Below are 25378 nucleotides of genomic sequence, written 5' to 3' on the forward strand. Positions count from 1 at the left end.
ATATTTCGTCTATCTTTTCCTAAACTTTGCTGAATATATTTTTTTATGAATGGCGTACGGTAGGCTTCCTGAAACCGGCTTCTTAATTTTATGAATGAATGTACATGAAAAGAGTTGAAACAGGAAGGTGTCAATCATGTAATACACATCTTGTTCAAGGCCTTCCTTTAGCCATATACTGTACCAACAGCAAGTAATGCTTTCATTACCGGCATTGCATTCATACGAAAAAATACAATACTTTCTAAGTAATCATTGTGTTGTGTTGTTAATGCTAAAACACTATGCACATGTGGCACTCTTCTAGGGCATTATTGTACGCTATTGGGTAGCAATAGGCCGTGTAAGACTTACTTTGATTTATAACAAATAATTTGGTATGTACCGACCTTTTAACATATGCCTTTTTTGCCTATGTTTTTGTAGCCGTCAAGTAGACCAAACTCAATTTGAGTCGACATTTTTCGTGCAAGACTACACGTTGCCAACCTTTGATGTGAAAGTCGAACCAAACAACCCGTTTATTTTGCCTCACGAACCAAGATTTCAGATGCGAATATCTGCAAGGTAAACCGTTTTCTGGTATTTAGGCAAACTATCTGGTATTTAGGCAAACTGTAAATAATTAGTATTACTATACATTGAAATGCATTCGAAAACTTTCAGTCTTTCAAAATATTTTAAGTTCTGTTGGCCATGTTTTCGTATTTTTTTTGTAAAAAATCCTTTTTGTATTGAATTTTATTGTATTTTTCACTTGTGGTATTGCGGCGTTTACTCGTTTAGATAAATTTACGGCCATTATGTAGTGAACAAAAAAGCAAACAAAGACGATTTCACAAAAGTGTCACTTTATCTTAAAAAATCTTTTTCAATAGTTCAGCCCCAATAAAAAGTCTAGCGGTCTCTAATCATTTAATCTTTATGTAGCTGTGCTGTATCTCGAGGAGTATTTCACCTTTTTTACAGTTATATCTATGGTGAGCGAGTACGAGGAGCGGCTCATATTCGATTTGTGGTACCTGTCGGAGTTGAAGGGAGTTCCGAAACCCGCACAACGCACATCATCACTAGAAACTCGTTTTCAGGAGAGTTTGTCGTTGATGAATCGATCGCTACTCTGGTGAGTTTAGTATTTATTTGAAGAAGATATACTGCATTTTTATTTACAAATTATGTTCAATAAGCTGCAGACAATAACTTCCTTAATTATGTCTGTTTTCAATGAATATGTCTTTCGAATGTTTGTAAACGTTTTTGTTCTGTATATAAGAGATTTTTTATTTTCACTTTGCAAAATCTTTTTCTTCAACAGAAAGGGTTTTAACAGCAATTACAATTTTTAAATAAGCTAAGCACGAAGGAAGATGAACAATTGTGGTAAAATTGAATCTTTGACAACAGTAACTCCCCCAACTGAGCCTCGATTTTGAAAATTTTGCAATATACTTTGCTTTGTTCCTAAATCAACTTTGTTAAGCATGGCATTTATTCATACAAATCAAAAACGGGGTTTAGGTTTAAACAATACGGGTTTGATGCATAATTTGACTCGTTCTGGCATTTTTACAGACCAACGGCGTTTCCGTGAACGAACTTATTGCGCGAAACTCTCGACTTATGATCGAAGTATCTGTGACAGACAGAGCACAAGGAAATACGCGCACAATCCACGATAGCAGTGTCCTGTTCACCAGCACCCCTGTTGTGCTGGGTTTCGGCTACACACCTGAATATTATAAACCTGGTCTCACTTTTACATTACAGGTGATAATTAGTCTGATCTGTACATTTTGGTTAATTAAGCATGATGAATGTTTTACATACTTGCACAATCAATTTATTATGCTTAATTTGAATATGATATTGAGGGGAAAAAGGCATGGCTTAAAAAAAATATCTACTGTTCAAATCCGCTTAGCTTACGTGTTTACGTAATGAACACGTTTTATTTGGTGTTTTAAATTTTTTTGTCAGAAGAAATTAAAGTAGCTAGGGACGCATAGCATATGCTATTGAACAACACTTGTATAGAACCGTTATTGTACAGGACGCATATTAGGTAACGCTTTTGCATTGTTGCTCTAAATTTACAGATCACAGCAAAGTACATTGATGGAAGTGTTGCTCCTAATGTTCGTGTGAATCTTGCCACTACAGCAGTACGAACGGATGGCCAAACTATACAAGTCCACCAAGACAACCAGTTGGTAATTCCCTTTTTTATTGACTGGTGACTCATTTAGCTTGGACTCCTTGCAACTGAAATTAAATATTCGATTTTAAATTTGAACACCTTGGCGCCAAGGCATTGATTGCTTAAAAGTAAATAATATGTAGTTTTCTCGAATATATTTCACATATGCACTACATCAAAAATTTGCTATTATTTCTTATGTCCGAATGTGATTGCTAAACTGAAACGAATACTTCATTGCATATATGTATATTGTCATTTTTTTGTGTTTAAAAATTTTATCATTTTTTTTCAGGTACTGCCTATATATACCAAACCAAAACTAATTGTTGTTAAAAAAGGCTGGTTTGCTACTATAACAACACCGTTTGCCACTTTGCCTGGTACTAGAACAAGCTGTTTAAAAATCGTAGCGCACGACTTTGCAAGACGGTATACACGATTCGGTTGATTCGGCAGATTTTATTCGGCAAAACTGCCCAATATCCGGTTTCAGTCTGAAACCAATTTAGCATATTATGTGCATCACTACTTCATATACCGCAGTGTTAGTAAAGTCAGAAATTTAGAATTTTTTTAACTGATTAGGGAACTAGAGGAATTAAGTGGATATTTTAACAAAAGTTACGAAAAAACAAAATTATGTTAACATTTTGAAACGTTGTCTGCAGCTTATTATCATTTTGCTTATTTAGGCAATTTGTTTTAAAATATAGCACAGGGTGTTTATATTTCGTTTTCCTAAATAAGCTCAAACTATTTTTTTGGTTCAGACTTGTGATGACGACGGGTCGTTGTTGGTGCATTTCGATTCCCCTACAAACGCTGGTGCGATGTTAATAATGGCCACTGGAGTGTACACGTCGAACGGCCAAAGTTATCCCACCTCGGCTGAAAAATTCATTAATCCTCAGGTTTGTCAGTAATCAATTAGTTACAAGTGACAGTGTTTTTGCAAACGGATCTTGAGGAGCTAAACAAATCAGCCTTGTTGTCAAAATCAATGCATTTGGTACGTAATTAGAGGGCCGCAAGTAGAAATACTCATATGCACTGAAGGACTGAATTTACTATTTTATTCGACTGCATGTTTTGAGACCAAAATGTTATCCAAAAAATCAATGGATTTACATCACAAAAGCCCAGACACATATTGACCTGCAATGATAATAATTAGCGTCTTATTTAGGACTATGCCAACCAGAGTCGACTCAATCAATGTATGCAAAGTGTTTATGCGGCCCGCTTGCCACGGCGTGGACCACCTTGAGCTTGCACATATGGTACTCGCTTTTCCTTTTGGAAGGGATTCACAATATATTTTTTCTGCAGACATCAGCATATGATGAACATATTCAGATCGTTCTTCCAAGATCGGATCTGGTAGTTGACGCTGCAGCCGCTATCGAAGTATACGTTACCCCGTCACCTAGGCAACGAACAGTAAGCAAAATATATTACAGATTCTAGCAGTAAATGAAAAGCAGTAGAAATCTAAATAACCTGAAGATTTGTTTTGAAACGGAATTGTTTTGAAACGGAATTGTTTTGAAACGTTGTGCGTTTCGTTGCGAAGTTTGACGCCATTACTGCTTGCATAATTGATTTGAATTTACACTAGAAAAGGAAATCACCTAATCGATTCGACCAAATTACAATTCGATTACTAGACAAACAAATTGCTTGAGGCAGCTTACATTGAATAAAATCTGCTGGTCGAAATCGTTTTCTGCGACTTAAATATTAAAGTTTTAAATATATATCAGCGTTCTTTTTAATACCTCTTTAATGGATAGATAAATTGTCATTTGCTTGTTATAGGCAGAAACTATTAAAAAGTCCTTTATTTGCAGATTGTATACACTGTTACGGCAAAGGAGGACGTTTTAGTGGAGGGCAAGGTCGTCGTGTCTGCTAACGAAAATCAGGCGGTAATTCGTTTGCACGTGACCAGTCAAATGTCGCCACGCTCTCATATTACTGCGTATTACGTCACACCGATCAGTTCAGGTTTGTACATTTGTCAGTTGATGGTTTTCTCCAACACTCATTGCGCTCCAGGCCTATTGAAGTTGTAATACTAAATTTAACCGCCTTCCGAACCGAATTAAACCGAAATAAATGTCCTGCGCTGGGATTTGAATCCAAGACTGCTGGTCTGCAGCAGGACGGGCTGGTCCCAGTAATAAGTTTAAGTTTATCTCAGCTATTTTGTGCAATAAAGTGGTTTATGTTTTCCGTCAAAAGATATAACAAAAGCAAACGGCAAACGTTCAAATAGTGTTATCTTGCCAAAAGTTGCTCATTTTTCACAATACTGCCATGGTTTGTGAATGTAGGTAACGCTTTGCAGCACACATTAAATTTTTATCAGGAGGATCTTACATCACTGCTGACTCTGCGGTGCTCCGTGTGGTGGAAACTTGTCAAGGAACAAATCCAGAACTGCAAATCAACTTTCCTGGGGACCTACTTCCTTATCCAGGCCAAGAGGTAAGAACTCCATTTTTTACATTGAAAGATGATAGTTGGTAGCATGCATAGAGCTGGGTGCATAACTTTTCCTGAAACGTAAAGCTTTTCATAAATCTTTAGCAAACAAGTTTCAACGATTTTACTTTCAACATTTTGTAAACATATAATAAGGAGCGTATATATTTTTTGATCAACAAAACAATATAAATTAAACGATTGTTTGGAACACTGTTCATACACGATCTGTTCATAAGTTTAATGACGAATATAACGGCCCAAATAGACGTAAAAACGACATGAAAAATTAACCTCGCGTGCCAACGTTTTTCTAAATAATAGTGGTTCGTGCCAGCAGATATCAGTAAACCAGAGTGTTTTGTGCACGTAAGGCTGAATTTTATAACAATGGCATGATAAAAACTATAAACAAGCAGTGTAACGGGTTTAACTGTCACTTCAATATAAACACGCGAATCTGTTGGCGTGCCATGAAAAACCACCTCGCGTGCCAAGGTTGGCACGCGTGCCAGGGTTGCCGATCTCTGTAATAAAGTATGTCGCTTTTTACGTCTATTTGGGCCGTTATAGTCATGATTAAATTTAAACAATTATATTTTGTCTTTTGTTGATATTTAAATGTGACAGAGCTGATCAAATCATTCTAATGGTCCATATACCCAAGCAATATTTTTCTGTTGAGTATTAAAATAAACGAGCTTACTGCAACCTACCACAAAGAAACCTACTATCTCTTAAGCTTGAAATCGGTGTCAGAGGTCATCCATCGGCTTATGTCGGCCTCACTGGTGTCGATGTCGCTGCTCTGTCGCTGAGGAAAGATTTCTTGGGTGAAAACGAGAGTTCTTCGTCCAACTCGAGGTCAAACACCTTTAACATCCTCCGCTCATTTTCCCTGGAATGCAAATCCCTGTCTATTCCATCACCACAGTATGCGTTTAATGCCGTCGGTAAGTGTTAATTTATGGCTGCCAATAAATAAGTTTTTTTAAGTAAGTATTTGGAATTCTACGCCAGTCCCATTGAAGGCACCATACCGCATCAGCCGACAACCAAGTATTTACCAGCATATGGCAAGGCGTAGGCTGGAAAAATCTAGCCTGCGGTGGGACTCGAACCCACTCCTGTTGTGGGTTCGAATACTGTGATTTAAAAATTAGTGGGCCGTGATCGCTGGTTTGCATAGACGATTCAGGGCTGATCCCAGTTATGAATTTATGTTCATATTATTTGGAATTCTATTTTAGCTCATAGTACATAGTTATCATCAAATTGAGAATACCGTACAGTGCAGTAATACAATTACTGCAGGTCGAACTCTTGCCTCCTCCGTCACCAATGGCGTCATCGATGCGAGCAGTTCAACGTGTGGTGATGTCACTGCGAAACGTCGAAGAAAAAGAGATTTGTTTGGAGATTCTCAGATGATGATACAAAAAGGTAAGAATGGCGTCACAAAGTGTGCTAAGTAACGTCACATTTAAGTAATTGCGATGACGTCATTGAAAAAAGTGAATTGTTTTCAGTTTTTTAACGTCATATTAATTTATATCGGCATGTGGCAAAACCCATAACAACCACCTAGTGACGTAGGAGTAACAATGCAAGACAAAATAATATTTCTATGTCCACAACTTATTTTTGTGTAGCCGAAAGATACTATGGAAGTGTTTACGAATGTTGCGAGATCGGCTCGTTGGACGTATCAAGCGTTGTGAATATACCGAGCGGCGAAAACTATTGTGAAGAACGCAGGCGGTCCTTGTCTCTGACAGAAGAATGTGAAAAAGCATTTATGTCGTGTTGTAAAGAGGCTCAGTGTCGAAGACAAAACACCAATAATGTGGAAAGATGTGTATCTGAGTAAGTCATTTTTATATGTCATTCAAATCTGTATCTAAAAATAGACAAAAAGTAATACTGCTGTATGTAAATTTGACCAATAATAGAAGTTCTTAGAAGGCTTTCGAAAAAATAATTGCTGCTGTTTTTTAAAATACCTAAATAACTTCTTTGAATAAAAAAGTATGTAATTTGAAGTATGTACCTGTGCCTTTAAACTTTACACAATGACGTGTTGGTTTGTGCAGTGACATCAGGGCCAGGGGAGTTTTTCTCGTCCCGGGGTCAAACAGGGTCGGAACCCCGATCGAAGTGCAGAGAACTGAACCGTGGTTACGAAGAGATTTTGATGAAACCTGGTTTTCTGTTGACTTCAGACTTGGGTGAGTTAAAATCGTTTCAAGGGTTGAATTGAATGTGTTTTTGTCAAGTGCGAGTACCGGAAAAACTCCTGTCCAGGGTTCGAATCCCACCACAGTCTAGATTTTTCTAGCCTACGCCTTGCCATATGGGAATGCTTGGTGACAGGCTAATTCTTTATCATTCATTCAATGGGCCAGGTGTACTGTGATCTACATTTGAGTATGGCGTGATTGCTGGTCAATAGACGCTTCAGGGCTGACACCAGTTATGAATTTAGGTTCAACTTAACTGATTATCGACTTGTTATTAACCTAAAATGGGCTGTGCAACTCTTATCACTGATTGGTTATATATATGTGATATACAATTAACATATTTAGACGGCGGGGCACACCTTCATATATTTCAAAATATCATTAGGCCTGCCTTGTTGAGTAACAAACACGCTTACATTGAGTTAACAACATCTAGTAAAATTTGCAATTGATTCTAAGCGCATTGTTTGGTTGCAGGAAAAAAGCCCCGGGCGCATTAATTTGCTTAAACAACAAAATATGAAATGGTATTCCTCCCTTTCACGCGAACTAAAATGGTTTAGCTGGCCATATAGTATTTAAAATCCAAATGTCTCCGCGGGCCACACAACCTTTGCTCAAGCAGCATCAGGCCCGCCCGTCGCAGGTTGCCTGTTGCTGAAAGATTTTAGAAGGGAAACACTTTTTCACCTTCTTGCCTCTTTAACGACATGGTGCACTTTGAAGTAAATGTGATAATATGAAATACCAAAACAACTTAACTACTCATGCCAGGGGGAAAAAAATGGAAGTCTCGAATAAAAAAACGAGAAATTTTCATTAATTTTCTTTTTAACTCCTGTTGTTGTTTAATTTGTAGATCAAGAGGTTATACAACTCTGAACGGAACAAGCAGCCCAAGGATTCCACCACTTCCACATAGCATCACCTCGTGGTCGGTTGGTCTGTTTAGTTTGTCCCCGGTAGGTGGCGTAGCAGATCCAGATATGTTTCGTATTGCAAGATATACACTGATTTAAAATAAGTCCTTAAAGAAGGCTATACTGATTTTGAGCCGAGCCTCGACATTTTCAAACACTTTGATTTCCAGTAAAGTGTACAAAAATCGTATTTTGAAACTGTCAAGTCTGTTACGCACAAAGTTGTACTTTTTATCGGACTTTTTGTTCCTTTTTTTATAATTAGGACCCATTTCTGTCATATTTAATTAGCCTTAATTTGCACGAATATGTATGCTTACAACCAACAAGGTATGTATATATATATGCTGCGTTTATTCCGTAGATCCTCATGTAGGCCTACGAAAATAATTTATTCTTGAAACTTATAACTTTAGTTGTACTTGTTACAGGAGAACGGTATGTGTGTGATGGACCCATTTGTATTCAACGTCGAACATGCAATATTTATGGAGGTTTCTATACCAACTCGGCCTGTAGTGAGAGGAACAAAAGTTTCGGTGGAAGTTACAGTGTTTAGCTATATCGAAAGCAGAGTTACTGTAAGTATTAAATTATTTTGCAGCAAAGTTGGTATTGAGGATTTTTAATGTGATTTTTATGAACTAAATGATATTATAAAACACAGGATAGCTACAGTGGGTCCATATGACATAAAGGACACACAAGTTGTTTAAAATTTTGAAAACCTTACATAAGCAAAACTATAGGAGGTCAAATGGTTAATTGACTGGAAACGCTTGACCTTTTATTAGACATTAAACTAAATACCCCAATCGGGATACGTTTATGGTAGCGTAATGGGTTTAAATTTGACCAAAAAATAAACAAGGCATTTTGACTTCAGGCGACAATCGACATCGAGTCAACAGAAGGACTTTGCGGGAGTAAAACACCCGGAAGCTCGCCGGAAAATATAAACATTAACCCTTCCTCGGGCGGCATCCCCTCCTCTGAATTCCTTCGCTTTACTGTTATACCAGTTATAACCGGAGATCTAAAAGTCAAGGTAAAACACTTATACAAAAAATCAAATGTTGAACCAAAATTCACAGCGTGTTTTGTCATTTAATCTCGTAGGTACAAACATTTTTACTGTGAAAGTCATCTAAAATATGTCTATGTGCTATTGGTCAATCTGTTATAAAAAATAACGCAGTGTATTCTACAATATGGGTTTTATTCTCAACGTTAAGTCGTATACATTGCCAAAGTTTGGTAATTAAAACTTTAAAATGGCCAAACTACTGGTAATTAAAACTTTAAAATGGCCAAACTACTGGTAATTAAAACTTTAAAATGGAACCTCTCAATCCATTGCTTGGGGTGAAACCCAATGATTCTTTTGAAATTATAGGATATTCAATATATGAAGGTACTCCAAAAAACGTTTATTCCAAAATCCTAAGCACAGATGGTTTTTTGTGAACTGAAAACTATCATTTAAATATATGCTACACTGCCCTTGTTTTCCAGGTTATTTTAAAAAAGAGACAGCACGGTGAAAGAAAACCATCGTTTGTGGACAAAGTTGTAAAAGTTCTTCAAGTGATTCCGGAGGGCGAGAAACAGCGAAAGGTCGAGTGGATACTGGTGGACACGAAAACGACAAGAAAACGCAGACAACGACCTTCTTCTTCGACTACCACTAGAACTAATAAGAAAATTAAACTTGGGTTTCCATCGAACGCTATACCAGGAACGGAAAAGGTAAGGTTTTATTAATTACAGGTACCATTTTGCATCCGAGTTGTTTTTTACTTGATCAGAGTTTTATTGATTCTCAAATCGAGCGAAACCTAAAAAATGTTAGCTTTTTTATTAGCAGATATTTTTTTAAAATGTTGCTTATAACATTTCATACTATGTTATAATACAGCTTTCTATGTTATAACACAGAATTCTTTGGATTACTTATTTTTGTTTTAGCTCAAAAGTCAGTAAGTGTACAGCATAACCTATAAAAACGTTACTGCTGTAAAGCAATATATCGTGTCCAACTTGTGACTTTTTAGGCTACTATGCATTTGCACGGAGTCAGTTCAGCTGCCACTAAAAGTCCGACACCAAACGACGATGATGCAACGATTGCGCCGTATTTGTATTCACTGCAATCCGCCTCTGTTAAGTAAGTATTCCTCATAAATACTCCTTATACAAGGGAGAACTAAACGATAAAATTTGGGTGGAACATAGGGGGTTACAGAAAATAATGTAACTCTTAATTTGAAAACAGGCTTTGCTGGGACCTTCTCAAATTCCATGTAACAAAACTAACTTAGTTATAAAGACTAGACTAACTTTGCTTGATTGCTTTAAGCCTACTTTTACAACTCATGCCCATATACTCAAATGCAAATCCGATTTGTAGATTGGAGTATCTTCGACGTAACAACTTGCTCAATGGTCGCAACGCAAAGATTGACAGTTTAACGACCGAAGCTCAGAATGCTTATGAGGGATTGCTTTCGTTTATGCACGATCGAAACGCCGACAAACCATTCACAGGTAAAAAAAATAACAAGTTTATTTTAGCATTTTGTGCCAAAACTTGTGGATTACTGATTGCGTAAATAATTCAAATTTACCCACAAGTTAGTTGTCAAAAGTTGATCCTCCCAAAGTTTGACCCAGAGGGTACCCATCATGGTAGTAAGTCAAATGGTCTGTATAGTTAGTTGGTAAATATAATATATAAAATGGAAATATGTGGAAAGACCACCTTTCTAGTTATATTTATTTTTTGCACTTGGTGACCACTAATTAGTTTAACGTTTTTGTCTTTCTTTGTTGGTTAAAACCAAGCTGAACGGGATTGGAACTCATAACAGAGCACTTGCGCTAACCACTCGACTATCTTGAAAATAATTCCTTCCATATGCTTTGTAATTTACTAAACTTGCAGTAAAATTGTTACGTTTTTTTTGCAGCACAGCCCAGACCGCCACTGATTGGATTCTCATTCTCACCAACTCGGGCTTCGAAACCGGATTTATGGCTTACTAGCGTCACCTTGCGGTTGCTGGTGGAAACAGCGCAGTTAATCAACCCAGACCAAGTAAAATATTTTTGTTAGTAGTTTGTAGCCGAGTTGTAAGCTCGCCCGAAATTCGAGCCAGCACCCGAAAGTATAAGCCCGAAGCGAATGTGACAGCCCGTTTAAGCCCAGAAGTTTGATTAACATGGCAACTTAACAGTGTACAAAAGTACAAGTGTACAGAATGTAACAATAGACATTGGATTTAACACGACTCCTAGGGCTGTATGACATTGGGATAAGTCCAACTAGCCACTTAACTGGGTAATTTTTTTATAATTACGGACACAAGTCCGTTCGATGAAAAAAGCCCAAACTCAGCTCAAATCCGACCCGAAAATCCTAGCCTGAGTTACAACTCTAGCTTGTATGACAAACATATCTAGAAGGTAGCTTCAGACGATATAGTTAAAAACAATTATAATTTCAATTTTACGTTTTAATGGAATATGCCAGAAACATCAAACTGTTTTAAACAAGCTACGGTTTGGGATTTAGTATGCATCAGCGATTAATATATTTGCCTGTATTTTGACGGTCTTGTTTATTTCGAAAAATCTTATCTTTTTCTAGAACATTCTGACTGGTTCTTTGAACTACGTTATGTCACATCAAGTAAAATTGCGTCGCTCTCTCTACTACGCAGGGTCGCCAGTGGCAACTTCACGCAGACGAAGATCTGCTTGCAGCGATATCACGTAAAATACAATTGCAAATATTAGCACTGTTGGACTCACATTTTAATTGCATACAACACACATTCTAAACTAAAACTATTTTGCCCCAAAAAGAATAGTAAAAAGCAGTTTGAAGCAATGTAATTACCTTTCATAGTTCTTTTTTTAGCACGGCTGTGGTGATAACGAATTCTCTGTGTTTTGTGATAATGGACGGTATCATTATCCTTTGCTATGTTTTGATACGCAGGCAAAAATCGGATCGTAAAATTTGCCGACAACGCAGAAGAATTTCCAAGAGAAATTTGCGGCTTCCAAATTTCAATGAACCTTTGGATCGAAAGGTGCAGGAATGTTAATCTTGTGTATCAAATACTATTTCATTTGAGAATTTTTAGTAATTTAGGTTTTCGTAAAAAATGTTTTAGTTGTACTTTACTGTAAAAAACATAATGGACAAAACCCACACTTACAAGTAAACGTTTAGCAATACAGACACTTGTTGTTTGTGAGCATCTAATGGCCAAGCCAGACCATCATATAATAAAAAAACAAATATGCTTGGATAGTGTTTTTTATTATTCTGGTTTAAAGCCACAAATACAATTTAGAATAAGAACGTTTTTGAATTTTTATAACCAAAAATTTGCAACGACGCTGTACGAAATAATTCCTAGGTTAAAATGCATACATAACTTCGTTTACAATGTGAAAAAACATAGTTTTTTTGTCATACTCGTTATACTGTGCTTATACTGTATTATACTTGTGGCAGTTGTGTTTAGAGGGGATGTATCTTTACGTTTAAGATTTTGCGACCTTTTAGAGATCTCTTTCGCTTTGCCAAACTTTGTATTGTTTGACAGATTTACAGAACTTCCGTAATAACATCAGAATTGGACGCGGTTCGTAAAGCGTACACTGATTGGTCAAGCGGAACAAGACAACCAATCAGCACTGACAACGAAATCGACAGGTAATGTCTCGAAAAGTTTGTTATTTTGTCTATTGTGTTTTAATCAACTTCCATTGTGTTTTTAATCAAACTCGTGCCTAAATCAATAACTATTTGTTCGTGCTAAGGTTGCAGGCTTGGTCTTTGTAGACGTAGGCTAAATACCTTTTCGTGAAATTAAAACTAACTCTACTAAATCCTACATTTTAAATTTCCTTCATAATTGTAGTAATGGCAATACAAAACATATATACGGACCTAATTTCAGGTTTATGACTCTGGCATTTTTGTACAGCTGATTCTTATGAACGATGTAATGCAATAAACATTTATGTAATCCCTCTTCTCGTCTTTTAACATTTAAGTATTTACCTCAATGTTTTGGCAGGGAAAAGCGAGTACTTAAGCTTAACGACAGAGCAGTAAGAACTTCTCTTCGCTTGGGAAACTCCTTTATCGCCTACCACCTCAGAAGGGTAAGTATTGTTAGCAAATGTAGTAACAGTAGCAAATTCGTACTTTACCCCTTTCAATAAAGAAATCTACTAACACCATAACTCACGGCAGCCGCATTTAGCTAAATTTCGATAGGTGACGCAAAGAGCACAAAAACCTATTTAAAACAGTATATTTCAAAAAATCTGACGGTTAGGGCTATTAGGGTTGGGGTAAGGCATTGCCATTAGAAATTCAATACAACTAACTTGAAAATTAGGTTCCTAATGCAAAAGTTTCAAAAACTTGCTTCACCCTAACCCTTTTTTAGCCGCTAAATTAACAATTCATTATTGCGCAACCTATCGAAATTTAAGGTCCGCCGTGAGGTGTTAATATAGCTTTATTTGTAATAAATCTCTTTATCTTACAGATCCATAGCACAACTGCAAGTCCAATCACCTTAACAGCGGCAGCACTCGCTACTTTTCGTACGTCGGGGAGCAGCTCCCGTATTCTTCCCACACTTGATCGAACCATACTCACTTTCCGGCAAACTGAAACTTTCGATTCGGTGGTCACGTGGTACATTAACGTGAGTGCAAACTTTTTCAGCATTATGCGCTTCAGTAAATTCTCTTCGGAGTCTGATTAGTAAGTTGTTATATAGGCAGTGGTGAGATTCAGCCGGTTCGCACCGGTTCTATAGAACCGTCTCATGAAATGTTATGAAATCAGCGAACCGGATAGCATTACTGGTTACTGTTGATGGACTTTTTGTAACAGAACCGGCTGAAAATATGACTTTTGTGATAGAACCGACTGAAAAAAAAAAAAATGAATCCCACCTCTGTAGTGGGTCGTTAGCACTTGTGATCCCAATAGCTTGTATGTAAATGCCACAAGTAGTAAGCTGAAAAATACTGATACTTGATGATATAATTCTGGATGATTGATTTCAAGCGTCTAAGATAATTTTGCATACACTTTAATGTAGCTGCAAACTAAAATGATGAGAATTTTTTTCTGTTACAAATTTAGTTGTTAATGTGTGTTATTTCGTATACGAACGTAATTATAAACTAAGAATTAATACAGACGAATCTGGTTAAGAGCATCACCATTTTGTCAAGCGTTTTTATGCAATTATCCGGATTATGCGATAATTTGGACGATTTTCCTAACAAATATCTTCAGTTAGGATTAACGATCTATATGCATCAGGTAAACAGATTGAGAATGGGGTCTATGCTTTGGAAATTAGTCATGCATACGTATTGCAAAAATTAAATAAATTAATTGGGGTTATTTTGTGTTAACGTTCAGTCGAACGGAAGGAGTACAGCGGCTGGAAGTTTAACAGCCAAGCAGGAAATACAGATGGCGTCCGCTACAGTCGAAGCTACCGCATACCAACTACAACTAACTGCGTTAAGAGGTGGCCGAGTCGGTAAAACGTTTGTGTATTGACTTTACAAATGCCTAACTGGAAGTGTAACTTAGTAACATACTTTACCAATATCGAATGTAAAAATGGCGATTTTATGTTTTCCTGATTTGTAGACATTTCCTCTTTTCAAAGGCTAATTTGAAAATGCGAAGAAACTTATCTGGGGCACGTTTTTATCTCATATTAAGTTGTAAATTCTTTTTTTTCCCCCGCGACTGCTCAATTTAGATGTACTTATTACTTTGTGCTTTTAAAGTGTGTTTCAAAATTGAAAATTGTTACAGAATTATGCTACACATCTTTGGCTGGCATAGGCCTTTAATACACACTTAGATTTAAACAAGAATCACACGTTGCTGTATCGTTTATAAGGTTTTTCAAGTGAGAAGTATGCAAACTGGTTGTTTAAAAAACGAGATGCGAACAACCACTGGGTGACGCTGCGGGACGGTATAGCAGCAATGCAAGCACTAGGCGCTTACGTGGCAAGAAATACTGTGGCCAGTCCACTCCGTGTTGAAGTAAGAACATATTTAATTTTTGATATTATATTTCCTTATAGTAGTTTTGTTGCAAGTACATCTATATTTTTTGACAAACTCAGTTTTGTATTTACTTTTAAATTTTATTGAAACAAGTTTAAAGTAAAATATTAAGTTTTTAGTTTGACAAAACATTGTATTTATTTTTAAATCGAATTAAAACAAATTTGCATTAGAAAATAAAGGTTGTTTATCAGTTTTGACATATCTGTATTCTTTACAGACGTTTTGTTTAACCATCAGTATTTAATTTGTGTAAACTGTAAGTAACATTTGTTATTAGTATTGTCCACTTAATATTGACAGATAAAGACAAAAAATACCAAGCATTGCGTCTAAAAATAATACTTTTGCAGCTTGAAAATCCAGAAAGTTCTGCGCCAGTGGTCATCAATCCTGACCACGTCGAACGCCAGGGGGCGACCGAGAGTCGTGTTTCGCTTCCTGTCACAAACAACGAGGTTTCCATGACAACTGTTGGCCGTGGACAAGCCTGGTTAGAGGTAACTACCCACTTTATATTTTTCCTTAACATCTTATTATTTGCCGTCTTTAGTTCTTTAGGTCGTTAAAACGTGTTTAGACCAGTGGTTGTCAAATTTTGCGCCAACGTCCACCTGGTGTCATTAGCAATCGTAAATAGTAGAGGTGAACTTATCCGAATTGTGCAGGGCACCTAAAAACTTCATTGGGATTCGTCTTTGGGTGCGTCGTGGGTTCGAACTCCGTGAAAAAATTGAAATGGGCTAAAGGGGCAGGGGAAAAATCGTTTGGAAAATATATCTTTAAACGTACAATCTATGTTATTTGCGTAAATGTTTTTACCATATAAGATACTTTTTGCTTGAAACTCTGAACTGATAATCTGGCATTATTGTCCGTAAAAATATTTAAGTTTTGTTAGGAAAGGGGAATTTTTAATTCAACTATCCTGTTTAGGGTTCGGTATAAAACTATTTAAAAATTAAGCGGTCCAGAAAAAGAGTGAGAACCACGTGTTTAAATAAACACTTTTATTTACATTCCTGCTAATTATGTCTTTAAACTATTCAGCTACACCCAAAATATTTTTTATATTTGGTTACATTTCATTTAGCTCCTACCTTTCATAGGGTCGGAAAATCTGCCTAGAGTATTTTGCCAGACATAAAATGTTTACCAAACGTGGTTTAAATGTTTAAATAATGTCACATATTTTGTAGCTTGACATGGAATACAACGTTGCAACGCCTAACGTAAGGTCAGCCGGACGACCTTCAACATTTTCATCTGTTGACTCCAGTGATTCTTTTCAGTCTGTGGTCAGTGTTTGCCCGTACGATCTGTCAGTCGAAGCCCAGAATATTCCACCACTGGCTGAATGTAAGTTAAAAAATCAATGCTGGTTTATTTAAGTTGCTAGCAGATGCTTCCAGGTTTTACTTGTTAAGGAGATTTATTACTAAAAACTGTTTGGCCTACAGGAGGAATAGTATCAATTAAAGCCTTTTTTCGGAATAGATGTAATTCTCAGATCCTAATTTGATAAAACTAAAGCATACACCTGTTTTTGTTATTTATTTCCTCACAGAATAGCTCACAAAATTAGATAGGAATCAAATAAAAGTCATTTACAAATCGGTGGTAAAATATTATTATTCTTCAGTATTGGTTTAAGTTAAACTTTTTTTTGCAGTTTCATCTGTGGGGACAGCCAGGTTGAGATCATCGCAAGCTCGGATAAGTAAAAGTCTTTACGTTCTCGATGTTAACGTGAGTTACATAAACCCAACTACAAGTGAAGAGGATGGGATAAGCACTTATGTAGTGGACGTGGGCTTGGGATCCGGTGTCGAACCTTTCCTTGATGACCTTGAAATGGTAAGTTTCGATCAGTTAGTAACAAAGATAAAGATTTATTTTGCTGATCACATCTTGTATCTTTGCATTTCTTTGTATTGGTTGGTGTAGCCATCTAACGGCACTCCAGTTTGTTGGGAGTAACGTGTTGAAAAGCCCTGTTTCACCAATTCTGTTGACTGACACAACTAAGCATAAACCACAAGGGAAACTGGGCAAAAACAACCAGCTACACTGATGAGACCTTATAGGTCGAAACAGTGTGCACTGTCTGCGGCTTACTTATCATTTATTGGTTTAATAATTATTTATGTTGTATTTCTTTGTATTGTTCGCTCGAAGAGTAAAATAGAATGATTAACGAATAAATGAAACAAGCATTTATAGCTTGGATAATTGGCAATTTACATAGCACACACGAATAGTAATCACCACAAGCAAAATAGTAATGAATGCGGTACAATTAACGAATCACGTGACTGTGGAATGCGCGTACGCGATTACTGCCTGAAGGACAGTACATGAAGCGGAACCACAACACCTCCCCTTCGAAGATCAGAATCCCCCCTCAGATTAGAAGTGAAATCGCTCGGGAGGTTTACGCGACCTCTTAGTTCGTCGTGGATTGTCGGGACCGAATGAAGGAGAGCTACGATTCAGTGGCATGTCTGAATCTGCACCAGCAGTAGGAGCCTGCGGAATACTTTCTTCCGCTCCCGGTTCCAAATCCTCGTCGGACGCGTATCGAGCGCGTAGTTGGTCGATATGACGTCTCCAATTTGGACCACGTGGAAGAACTTTAACATGAAATGTACGACTTCCACACAGTTTAATAATCGTGGCAGGAACCCAGCGAGCATCCTCGGTACGTCTTGGACCAAGATACAAAGCGTAACATGGGTCTCCAATGTTGAAAGAAGTGATGTTCACGGGTTTTCGTGTTGCTTGCACTTGCTTACGTTGCATCAGGTGTGCTGGCGAAGGCAACAGAGTATCTATTTTCGCCCGAATTTGTCTGCCGTTAAGTAGTTCACTTGGTGAAAATCCACTGGCGTTTGGAATACGCCTGTATTGCAGTAGAAACTCTTGCAACGCCTCTTTAGGAGGTTTAGAAGACTTCTTAAGTGCCTTTTTGAAAGTTTGCACTAATCGTTCTGCAGCGCCATTTGTAGCAGGAAAGTACGGAGCTCCGGTCAGATGAACGATGCCCCTTTGTTTACAGAAGTCTTGAAATTCGGCAGACATAAAAGCTTGCGCATTGTCGGAAACAATAGTATGAGGGTAACCGAAATGGGCAAAATCTTGTTCCAACAACTCCATAGTTGTTCTCGATGACATAGATTGCGTTTGGTGTATACACGGGTATTTTGAGTGAGCATCTATCATCACAAGCCAGTTACTTCCCAGAAAGTTAACTGCGTGATCGATGTGTAAGCGACTCCATGGCTTTTCCGGCATCATCCATGGATGTACAGGTGCCTTTGGCGGAGCGTTTTGATGTTCAGCACAAGTCTGGCACTTGTGGCAAAGAACAGTAATGTCGTCATCGATATTTGGCCAATAGACTGCAGTTCTTGCCAGTTGCTTCATTCGTTGAATCCCAAAATGTCCTTGATGAAGGATCTGAAGAACAGCAGAACAAAGTGATTCCGGTATAACCAACCGTGAACCATACAGTAGACACCCATAACTGGTGCTCAACGAATCCATAACCTTGCGAAACTTTGCAACTGGATCGTTGTATGCAATAGTAGATGGCCAACCTTCTCTCGTAAAACGCATGACTTTGGATAAGGTTGGATCTTTTCCACTTTCCTTTCGTAGTAACGCTGAATCGGTGGGTTGCACTTGTAAACTAAGACTGGTAATTGCACAAACAGTGTCGGTGTCATGTGCACTTTCCTCCCTGTCGAAGTCAGCATCCTCACCAACTGGTAACCGACTGAGTGCATCGGCATTTTGATGTTGCGATGTCTTTCGATATTCAATGGCGTATTGAAATTGGCCAAGAAAAAGTGCCCACCTTGCTAAGCGATTTGCAGCTAGAGCAGGCGTAGCTTTATTAGGACAGAATAATGCCAGCAGTGGCTTGTGGTCTGTCAGTAGAATAAATTTCCTACCATATATATATTGGTAGAATTTCTTCAGCGCAAAGATTATAGCGAGAGCCTCTTTCTGAATTTGGCTGTAGTTGCGCTGGCTTTTAGTTAGTGATTTGGATACGTTGGCAATTGGTCTCTCGCTTCCATCTTGATAGCGGTGAAACAAAACTGCTCCAATTCCAACATTTGATGCATCGCAGGAAATGCCAATAGGTAAAGTAGGGTCAAAATGTGTCAGAACTGTATCAGCTGACAGCAATTCTTTCATTTTGCAAAATGCAGCTTGCTCGTTAGGACCCCATTCCCATGCAATGTTTGACCGGGTAAGTCTGTACAGTGGTTCTGCAACGCTGGAAAATTGTGATGGCAGAAACTTGCTGTAGAATTGAACGGAACCAAGGAAAGAACGTAAGTTTGAGACATCTTTTGGTGATGACATATTAATAACGGCATCCACCTTAGAACCTTTGGAAATGCCATCTTTTGACAAAATATGACCCAAGTATTCCACTTGAGGTAACGCAAATTTACATTTTTCCAAACGACAGCGTAGACCTTTGTCGTTAAGCCGTTGAAGAAGTTGGCGAAGATTGTAAACATGCTCTTCAGCCGTTGATCCGCTAACTAAAAGATCATCGAGATAAACTGTAACACCTTGTAGATCGCTTGTAATCTCTTCCATGATTGATTGAAAATAACCAGGAGCAGATGTTATACCGAATGGTAAAACATTTTGCAGTAGCACCCCACGGTGTGTACTAATAGCTAGTCGCTTTCGGCTCTCTGGTCCCAACCGGATTTGGTTGTAGGCATCAGCTAAATCAATCTTTGTAAAACCGTAACCACCACGCAACTTGCGCATCAAGTCTTCTGGAAGAGGAAGTGGATGGCGGTGTGTAGATAACTGCGGGTTAACTGTTACAGAATAGTCTCCGCAAACTCGTATCTTGGCTTTACTTTGTGCGGGAAGTGGTGTCTTTCGTATAGGAACTACTGGAGTCCCCCACTCGTTAAATTTTGCCGGAGTCCAAATACCTTTTGCGATGCCAGCATCGTATGCTTGATTGACGTCATCCTGTAGAGCAAATGGAACAGGCCTTGGCTTGCAGAAAACAGGCTTTACGTCTTTGGTGAATTTTACTTCCAGTGCAAAATCCTTCAAACACCCCAAATCTTCCTTGAAAAGGTCTGGATATTCCTCGCAAAGCTTTTTGCAAGCACGTTGTAATGATGCGTCTGCTTGGTTGCTGGCGTCAGATAATACGTTTACCTTATCGTCGGTACGATAAAGTAACTTGTCCAATGATATGCGCAACGCCTCGATTCCACATCGACCAAGTAAATTTAAATGCGGCATTTCGGAAACAAACATCGTAAGACTACATGTTGTTGTCCTATGTTTGACTTCAGCTTCGAATGCGCCCAGTATCGGCACCAGATGTTCCGTTGCAGAGTTGAAACGCTGATTGGTTTCCTTCAAACTCGGTTTCCCAATTTTCTTCCAGAAATTTACAGAAATAAAATTTCCGCTTGTTGCTGTGTCAATCTCTAACAGACAAGCTTTACCGTTTATGTTGACGGTTACCTCGAGTTTTGGACTAATATCTGCTTCTGGCTTCATCGAAAGTAGCGAATTTACATGTTGAACTGGCAAAACAGACGCTTGTTTCTTTCTGCAAACAATTTCCAAATGGCCTATACGTTTACAGAATTTGCAAGTGGCTCTTTTATAACGGCAATCGGGTGCCAGGTGATCAGGTTTTCCACATCGGTAACAAGTTGTATTCTTTCTAAACTTGTCAATTGTAGGTGTGGACGTATTGAAACCTTTCTTTGCATCCCGTACCTTGTGTACCGATCCGCGAGTTCCATACACGGTTTCCTTTGCAACCTTTGCAGCGTCTTCGGTTTGCATTGCAACTTCAATAGCACGTGTAAATGTCAACTCATCGGCGTTGATTTTGAAGATTGCCTTTAGCACTGCTTCGTTACCTATAGAGCAAATGAACCTTGTACGCAACGCTTCGTCCAGCGGGTCTTTAATTGAAGGAAAATCGCACGTGCCTGCGTCGTGACGAATGCGTGCAGCTAACTCTTGCACTGTTTCCCCGGGCTTGCGTTGCATGTTGCTCCAAAACTTAAAGCGTTCCCGTATAACAAACCTTTTCGGATCGAACTGTTCCTTCATGAAACCTTCAATTTCTTTGATTGAAAGATCGTTCACAGTCTTGACTGGAGAGCTTTGACCAGCCAGATTGGATAGAAGCTTGTACGTCACAGGGGTTTGATTGGTGAGAAAAACTTGAGCCATCCTCGTTTCTGGTACAGCATGTGCTTGTATAAACGTTGTAAACCTCGACCAGTAGTCGTCCCACAGCTCCGATGTTGAGTCGAATGAGGCAAAGCTTGGCGTAGCAACGGAAGGTGCAGCGTTTTGACTGGAACCGGCTTTCTCAACTAAGGCGAGAATTAGCTTCATTTGTTCATCGTGGCGTCTTTGCTGCTCTTGTAGTTGTTCTTGCATCAGCTTTGCAATTTTCTCCATCTTCGAAAGAACTATCTTCGATACCAAACTGCGTACAACGTGTTCAGTTGGTAGATCCCGTCCTCGTCGCCAATTAACTCTGTTGTATTTCTTTGTATTGTTCGCTCGAAGAGTAAAATAGAATGATTAACGAATAAATGAAACAAGCATTTATAGCTTGGATAATTGGCAATTTACATAGCACACACGAATAGTAATCACCACAAGCAAAATAGTAATGAATGCGGTACAATTAACGAATCACGTGACTGTGGAATGCGCGTACGCGATTACTGCCTGAAGGACAGTACATGAAGCGGAACCACAACAATTTACATGTAAATTTTATGTATATTTATATTTTTTAAAGATTATGTATCTTTCGTGCCCAATTTGGGCTTTATTTAAAAACATTCGGTTTGGGTGTTGTGGGCTTGTCATTTTGGGTTTTGACTAGAGATGTACCGAATATTCGGTTTGCCGAATTTATTCGGCCGAATCGCTCATTTGTGCAAAGATTCGGTTTCGGCCGAATAATTTGTTGCGATCCGGCCGAAACCGAATCTTTTACGAACACAAATTTGAAGCGTAAAACGTGTCTTTGCTGCTTATTAAGCTCCACGCAATCTTTCACAAGCCCAAACATAACGAAAATCGCGTCGATTTTTACCTTTTTCAACACATTGTCGTTTTTCCCACTGTAGTCAAAAAAATTAGTAATTCATTGGCAGGTTGCCAATCATTCTTGAGGCAATTGTGAACCTCACAGAACTTAAATGAGGACGAAACAGAACTATTCTGCACTAATTGCCTGGTAGATAAACATTTTTTCATGTCAAACCCGTAGCGTACGACTTCGCGTGACGTCATAAATGATTCGGTTGATTCGGCCGAATTTATTCGGCAAAACCGCCGAATATTCGGTTTCGGCCGAATCGAAATTTAGCCGATTCGGTACATCACTAGTTTTGACCCTAATTTTTGACCCGCTTGCAAATCTAACATAGCATTCTAATTCCCATTGGCGGTGATAAAAACCTCGCCTAGACTTTATCAATAAATGGCCTTGTTGCATTTATAGGCGTCGCAATGTAGTCAATGCATTCTTCTTTTGTTCGTCAGTTATCAAATTCTGTTGAGAAATGGATTGATCATTATCGGCTTACCAAACGATCTGTACTGCTCTACATAACTGGTGGAAGAGATATCAAGTTTCGACTGACTTCAACAGATGATCAATATTTTCCTGATTTTCCAGTCAGCGTTTATCCTGCAGCACATCCAGGTAGCACAATTTATCCAATAACTGAGTTTCAAGACTTTTGTGCAAATTATAGTAGAGATTTAAACCAGCAATATATGGCAAGTACAAGATTTTTGGTTATTCACTTTTCCAATTAGCCAATTTTTTTCTTGCGATTATTCGGAGTTTTAGTTTATTCGAAATGCGATTAACCAGAATAGTTCGTATTTCACATTAAACAGCTTTGAAACCCTTTTTTGTTTAGAACAACGTTGTACGACTTTCTACCATCTCCGTGAATCGTCCCTTAGTCTTTTGTGCTCCACCGATGACGTCACAAGTACGTCATCCAGTGACGTGTGCGCATGTGCAGCAGGGAGCGCGTGTCCCAAGTTCCTGAGCAAGAAAGACTCGGCTGCACTGAGTGGAAACAACAGAAAGATTGCCACATGTGATGCCGCGACTGTTTATGGTAGATTTCTTAATCGTTATTTTTAAATAATTTATGTAACTTTTAATTTAACAATATAAAGACTTTCACTCGAAAGATATTTTACAGGCAAATTTATAAGAACCCCCAATATAGCCATTTTTGACATTACTTACAACCGGGGTTGGCATGTTGTTTAAATAAAGTTACACAACGTCTTAAATATTTTGATTTTCTCTATTTGGGCCTGCGTCCTTATTTGTCATAGTAACAACAACTAGGCATTTTATTATTTTACCGTGGATTATAAATGCCCGCTCTCATTCTGAACACAAAGACTTTTTTTAGCTACATTAACACAGTAAAGTAGCTAGTTTAGATGACAAGGCCAGTTTTAAGTTGAGTAATTATTTTATTTATTGTATCAACTCTCCGAAAAATCCGTTTGATAGAAAAATCACAATACGTTAGAAGAATCACCCGTCATCATTAGGTTTAGGTTAGGTCGAATTATGATCATAACCAGTCAGCCAACTGTCTTTAAAATGCGATATATATATATATTAAATATGTTTCGGAATTAATATATTAGATCGATGGCAGTCCTGCTTATAGCCAAAAAACTACTTCTAGTTTACACACAAAGTACATTTGGATACTAACTACTCGCAAAGGTGAAACAATGCGTAACAACCTCTAGCACGTTTTGCATACACTACTAAATTTAAATCTTAAAACTGAAAAAAACATGCTTTTGTCCACAGCGTACAGAATAAGAGTGGTAACCGAACCAGTTGACGAGGGAAAATGGATTAAGTTTGATGGCAATATTCGCAACAACTTTAAAAGCACCGGAGTTACTGACATCAGAATTAATGAAAACCACACGTTTTGGGTAAAAGGCGAATGTGACGAAGGTACAAAATTCAGGCGGAACCGTGAATATCACGTGACTGGGAAGACGGTGGTACAGGGCACTGACGGGTGAGTAAATGGATTCGTACGTTAACGTGTATGAATATAGCTGGATTGGTTGTAGGGTAAGCGTTTTCAGGGTGTATATCATGAAACACCACATTATTTGCCGTAGTTTATTGTGGTAAAACTGATTTTTTTAACTTTGAAACACTATATATGGATCTGTTTATAAGTTTAATGATAAAATTAACGGCCCAAATAGACGTAAAAAAGCGACATGCTTTTTTTTTAAACGTTTCGGCAAATGCTCATGCCATCATTGAATTGTTTATTATTTTTTGATTTGTGAATTCATGCTTTGGCTAATAAAAATTATTATGGCAGGGTCTACAAACACCTGCTTGATCATGAAGCCAGGATCGAATGGTGGCCAAAGGACAGGGATTGTGGAAGTTGTCCAGAACCGAAACGATCTATTTGGAACTCTTTGGATTTTTACACACATATTATGCCATGTTAAGCTTTTATATCAGTTGTTTTTTATACTTGCTTGTTTTTTCCGCGAAACGGGTTTGTTAACTATCTTTGTGCACTCGTTCTTGTGACGCATTTGAAAGTTTGTTCAAAACTCGGAAACTATCTTGGACATGAATCGCTTACAATGTTAGGAAGCAAAATAAGTCATTACTCCAGACCCAGTAGGAAGATGTTTTAATGTTCTTTTTTAATGCGCATTGATTTTCGAACCTTCTTTGTCTGTAACAATATATTTTCATACCACATCGTTCGCTCTAAAACACATAATTGTTGTGACAATTTTTTTGTAGCAAAACTTTGCTTCAAAAATATGCGGTAAAAGAGAAAAACGACCAAACACAAAGTTTTTCAGTGTATTTGAATTTTTTTAATTCGCATTGATTTCTGCACGTTCTTGCCTGCAATAATATGTTTTCGAAGTACATCTTTGCTTTACAAACACGAAATTCTTGTCACAAATTTATAGCAAAACTTCAAAATATTTAACCATTTGTGGTAAAAGGTAAATAACAACCAAACACCAAGATTTTAACAAACTTATGTACTGTTTTTATACTGCTTGGTCATGCAGGAGTTTCAATATTTTGTTGTAAATTCTTGACGGTTTTTGCAATTTGAAATCGAAGTCAAAAGACTATGTAAATTATCAAAAATAGACAGCGCTATCACCTTCTTAGATTTTAGTAAGTTGCGTAACAGGTTTAACTTGGTGGTTTGCTACAATCACCAATCGGTTATTCATAAATCAAGTACCTGATTCGAAATCTTAATCATTCAGAAAAGTCATGCAATAGGAGAAA

General features: G+C 37.9%; 1 protein-coding gene across 4 annotated transcripts in view; it reads left to right on the forward strand.

Moving 5' to 3' along the window:
- The window catches only part of LOC145232580 (complement C5-like), a 30685-nt gene extending 5661 nt beyond the window's left edge, over positions 1–25024 (forward strand). For 2 of the 4 annotated variants that reach the window (XM_080097239.1, XM_080097236.1), the window contains exons 6-38: positions 427–567; positions 970–1123; positions 1573–1767; positions 2097–2210; positions 2971–3111; positions 3530–3640; positions 4051–4207; positions 4572–4690; positions 5430–5640; positions 6002–6130; positions 6340–6553; positions 6781–6915; positions 7790–7892; positions 8282–8431; positions 8737–8898; positions 9366–9599; positions 9905–10017; positions 10261–10397; positions 10820–10947; positions 11500–11624; positions 11854–11947; positions 12470–12579; positions 12947–13034; positions 13427–13588; positions 14320–14443; positions 14816–14964; positions 15342–15488; positions 16188–16347; positions 16661–16845; positions 22573–22735; positions 22959–23165; positions 23888–24107; positions 24426–25024. In XM_080097239.1, the coding sequence (XP_079953365.1) occupies positions 427–567; positions 970–1123; positions 1573–1767; positions 2097–2210; positions 2971–3111; positions 3530–3640; positions 4051–4207; positions 4572–4690; positions 5430–5640; positions 6002–6130; positions 6340–6553; positions 6781–6915; positions 7790–7892; positions 8282–8431; positions 8737–8898; positions 9366–9599; positions 9905–10017; positions 10261–10397; positions 10820–10947; positions 11500–11624; positions 11854–11947; positions 12470–12579; positions 12947–13034; positions 13427–13588; positions 14320–14443; positions 14816–14964; positions 15342–15488; positions 16188–16347; positions 16661–16845; positions 22573–22735; positions 22959–23165; positions 23888–24107; positions 24426–24561 (4918 nt within the window). In that variant the 3' untranslated portion in view covers positions 24562–25024. The remainder of the gene's footprint in view (positions 1–426; positions 568–969; positions 1124–1572; positions 1768–2096; positions 2211–2970; positions 3112–3529; positions 3641–4050; positions 4208–4571; positions 4691–5429; positions 5641–6001; positions 6131–6339; positions 6554–6780; positions 6916–7789; positions 7893–8281; positions 8432–8736; positions 8899–9365; positions 9600–9904; positions 10018–10260; positions 10398–10819; positions 10948–11499; positions 11625–11853; positions 11948–12469; positions 12580–12946; positions 13035–13426; positions 13589–14319; positions 14444–14815; positions 14965–15341; positions 15489–16187; positions 16348–16660; positions 16846–22572; positions 22736–22958; positions 23166–23887; positions 24108–24425) is intronic. The other 2 variants (XM_080097238.1, XM_080097237.1) reach the window with 2 other exon arrangements.
- The last annotated feature ends 354 nt before the right edge of the window (positions 25025–25378 follow it).

This window comes from Phallusia mammillata, chromosome 6 (genome assembly GCF_965637545.1).
Source record: "Phallusia mammillata chromosome 6, kaPhaMamm4.hap1.1, whole genome shotgun sequence".
In the NCBI taxonomy this organism is placed as follows: Eukaryota; Metazoa; Chordata; class Ascidiacea; order Phlebobranchia; family Ascidiidae; genus Phallusia; species Phallusia mammillata.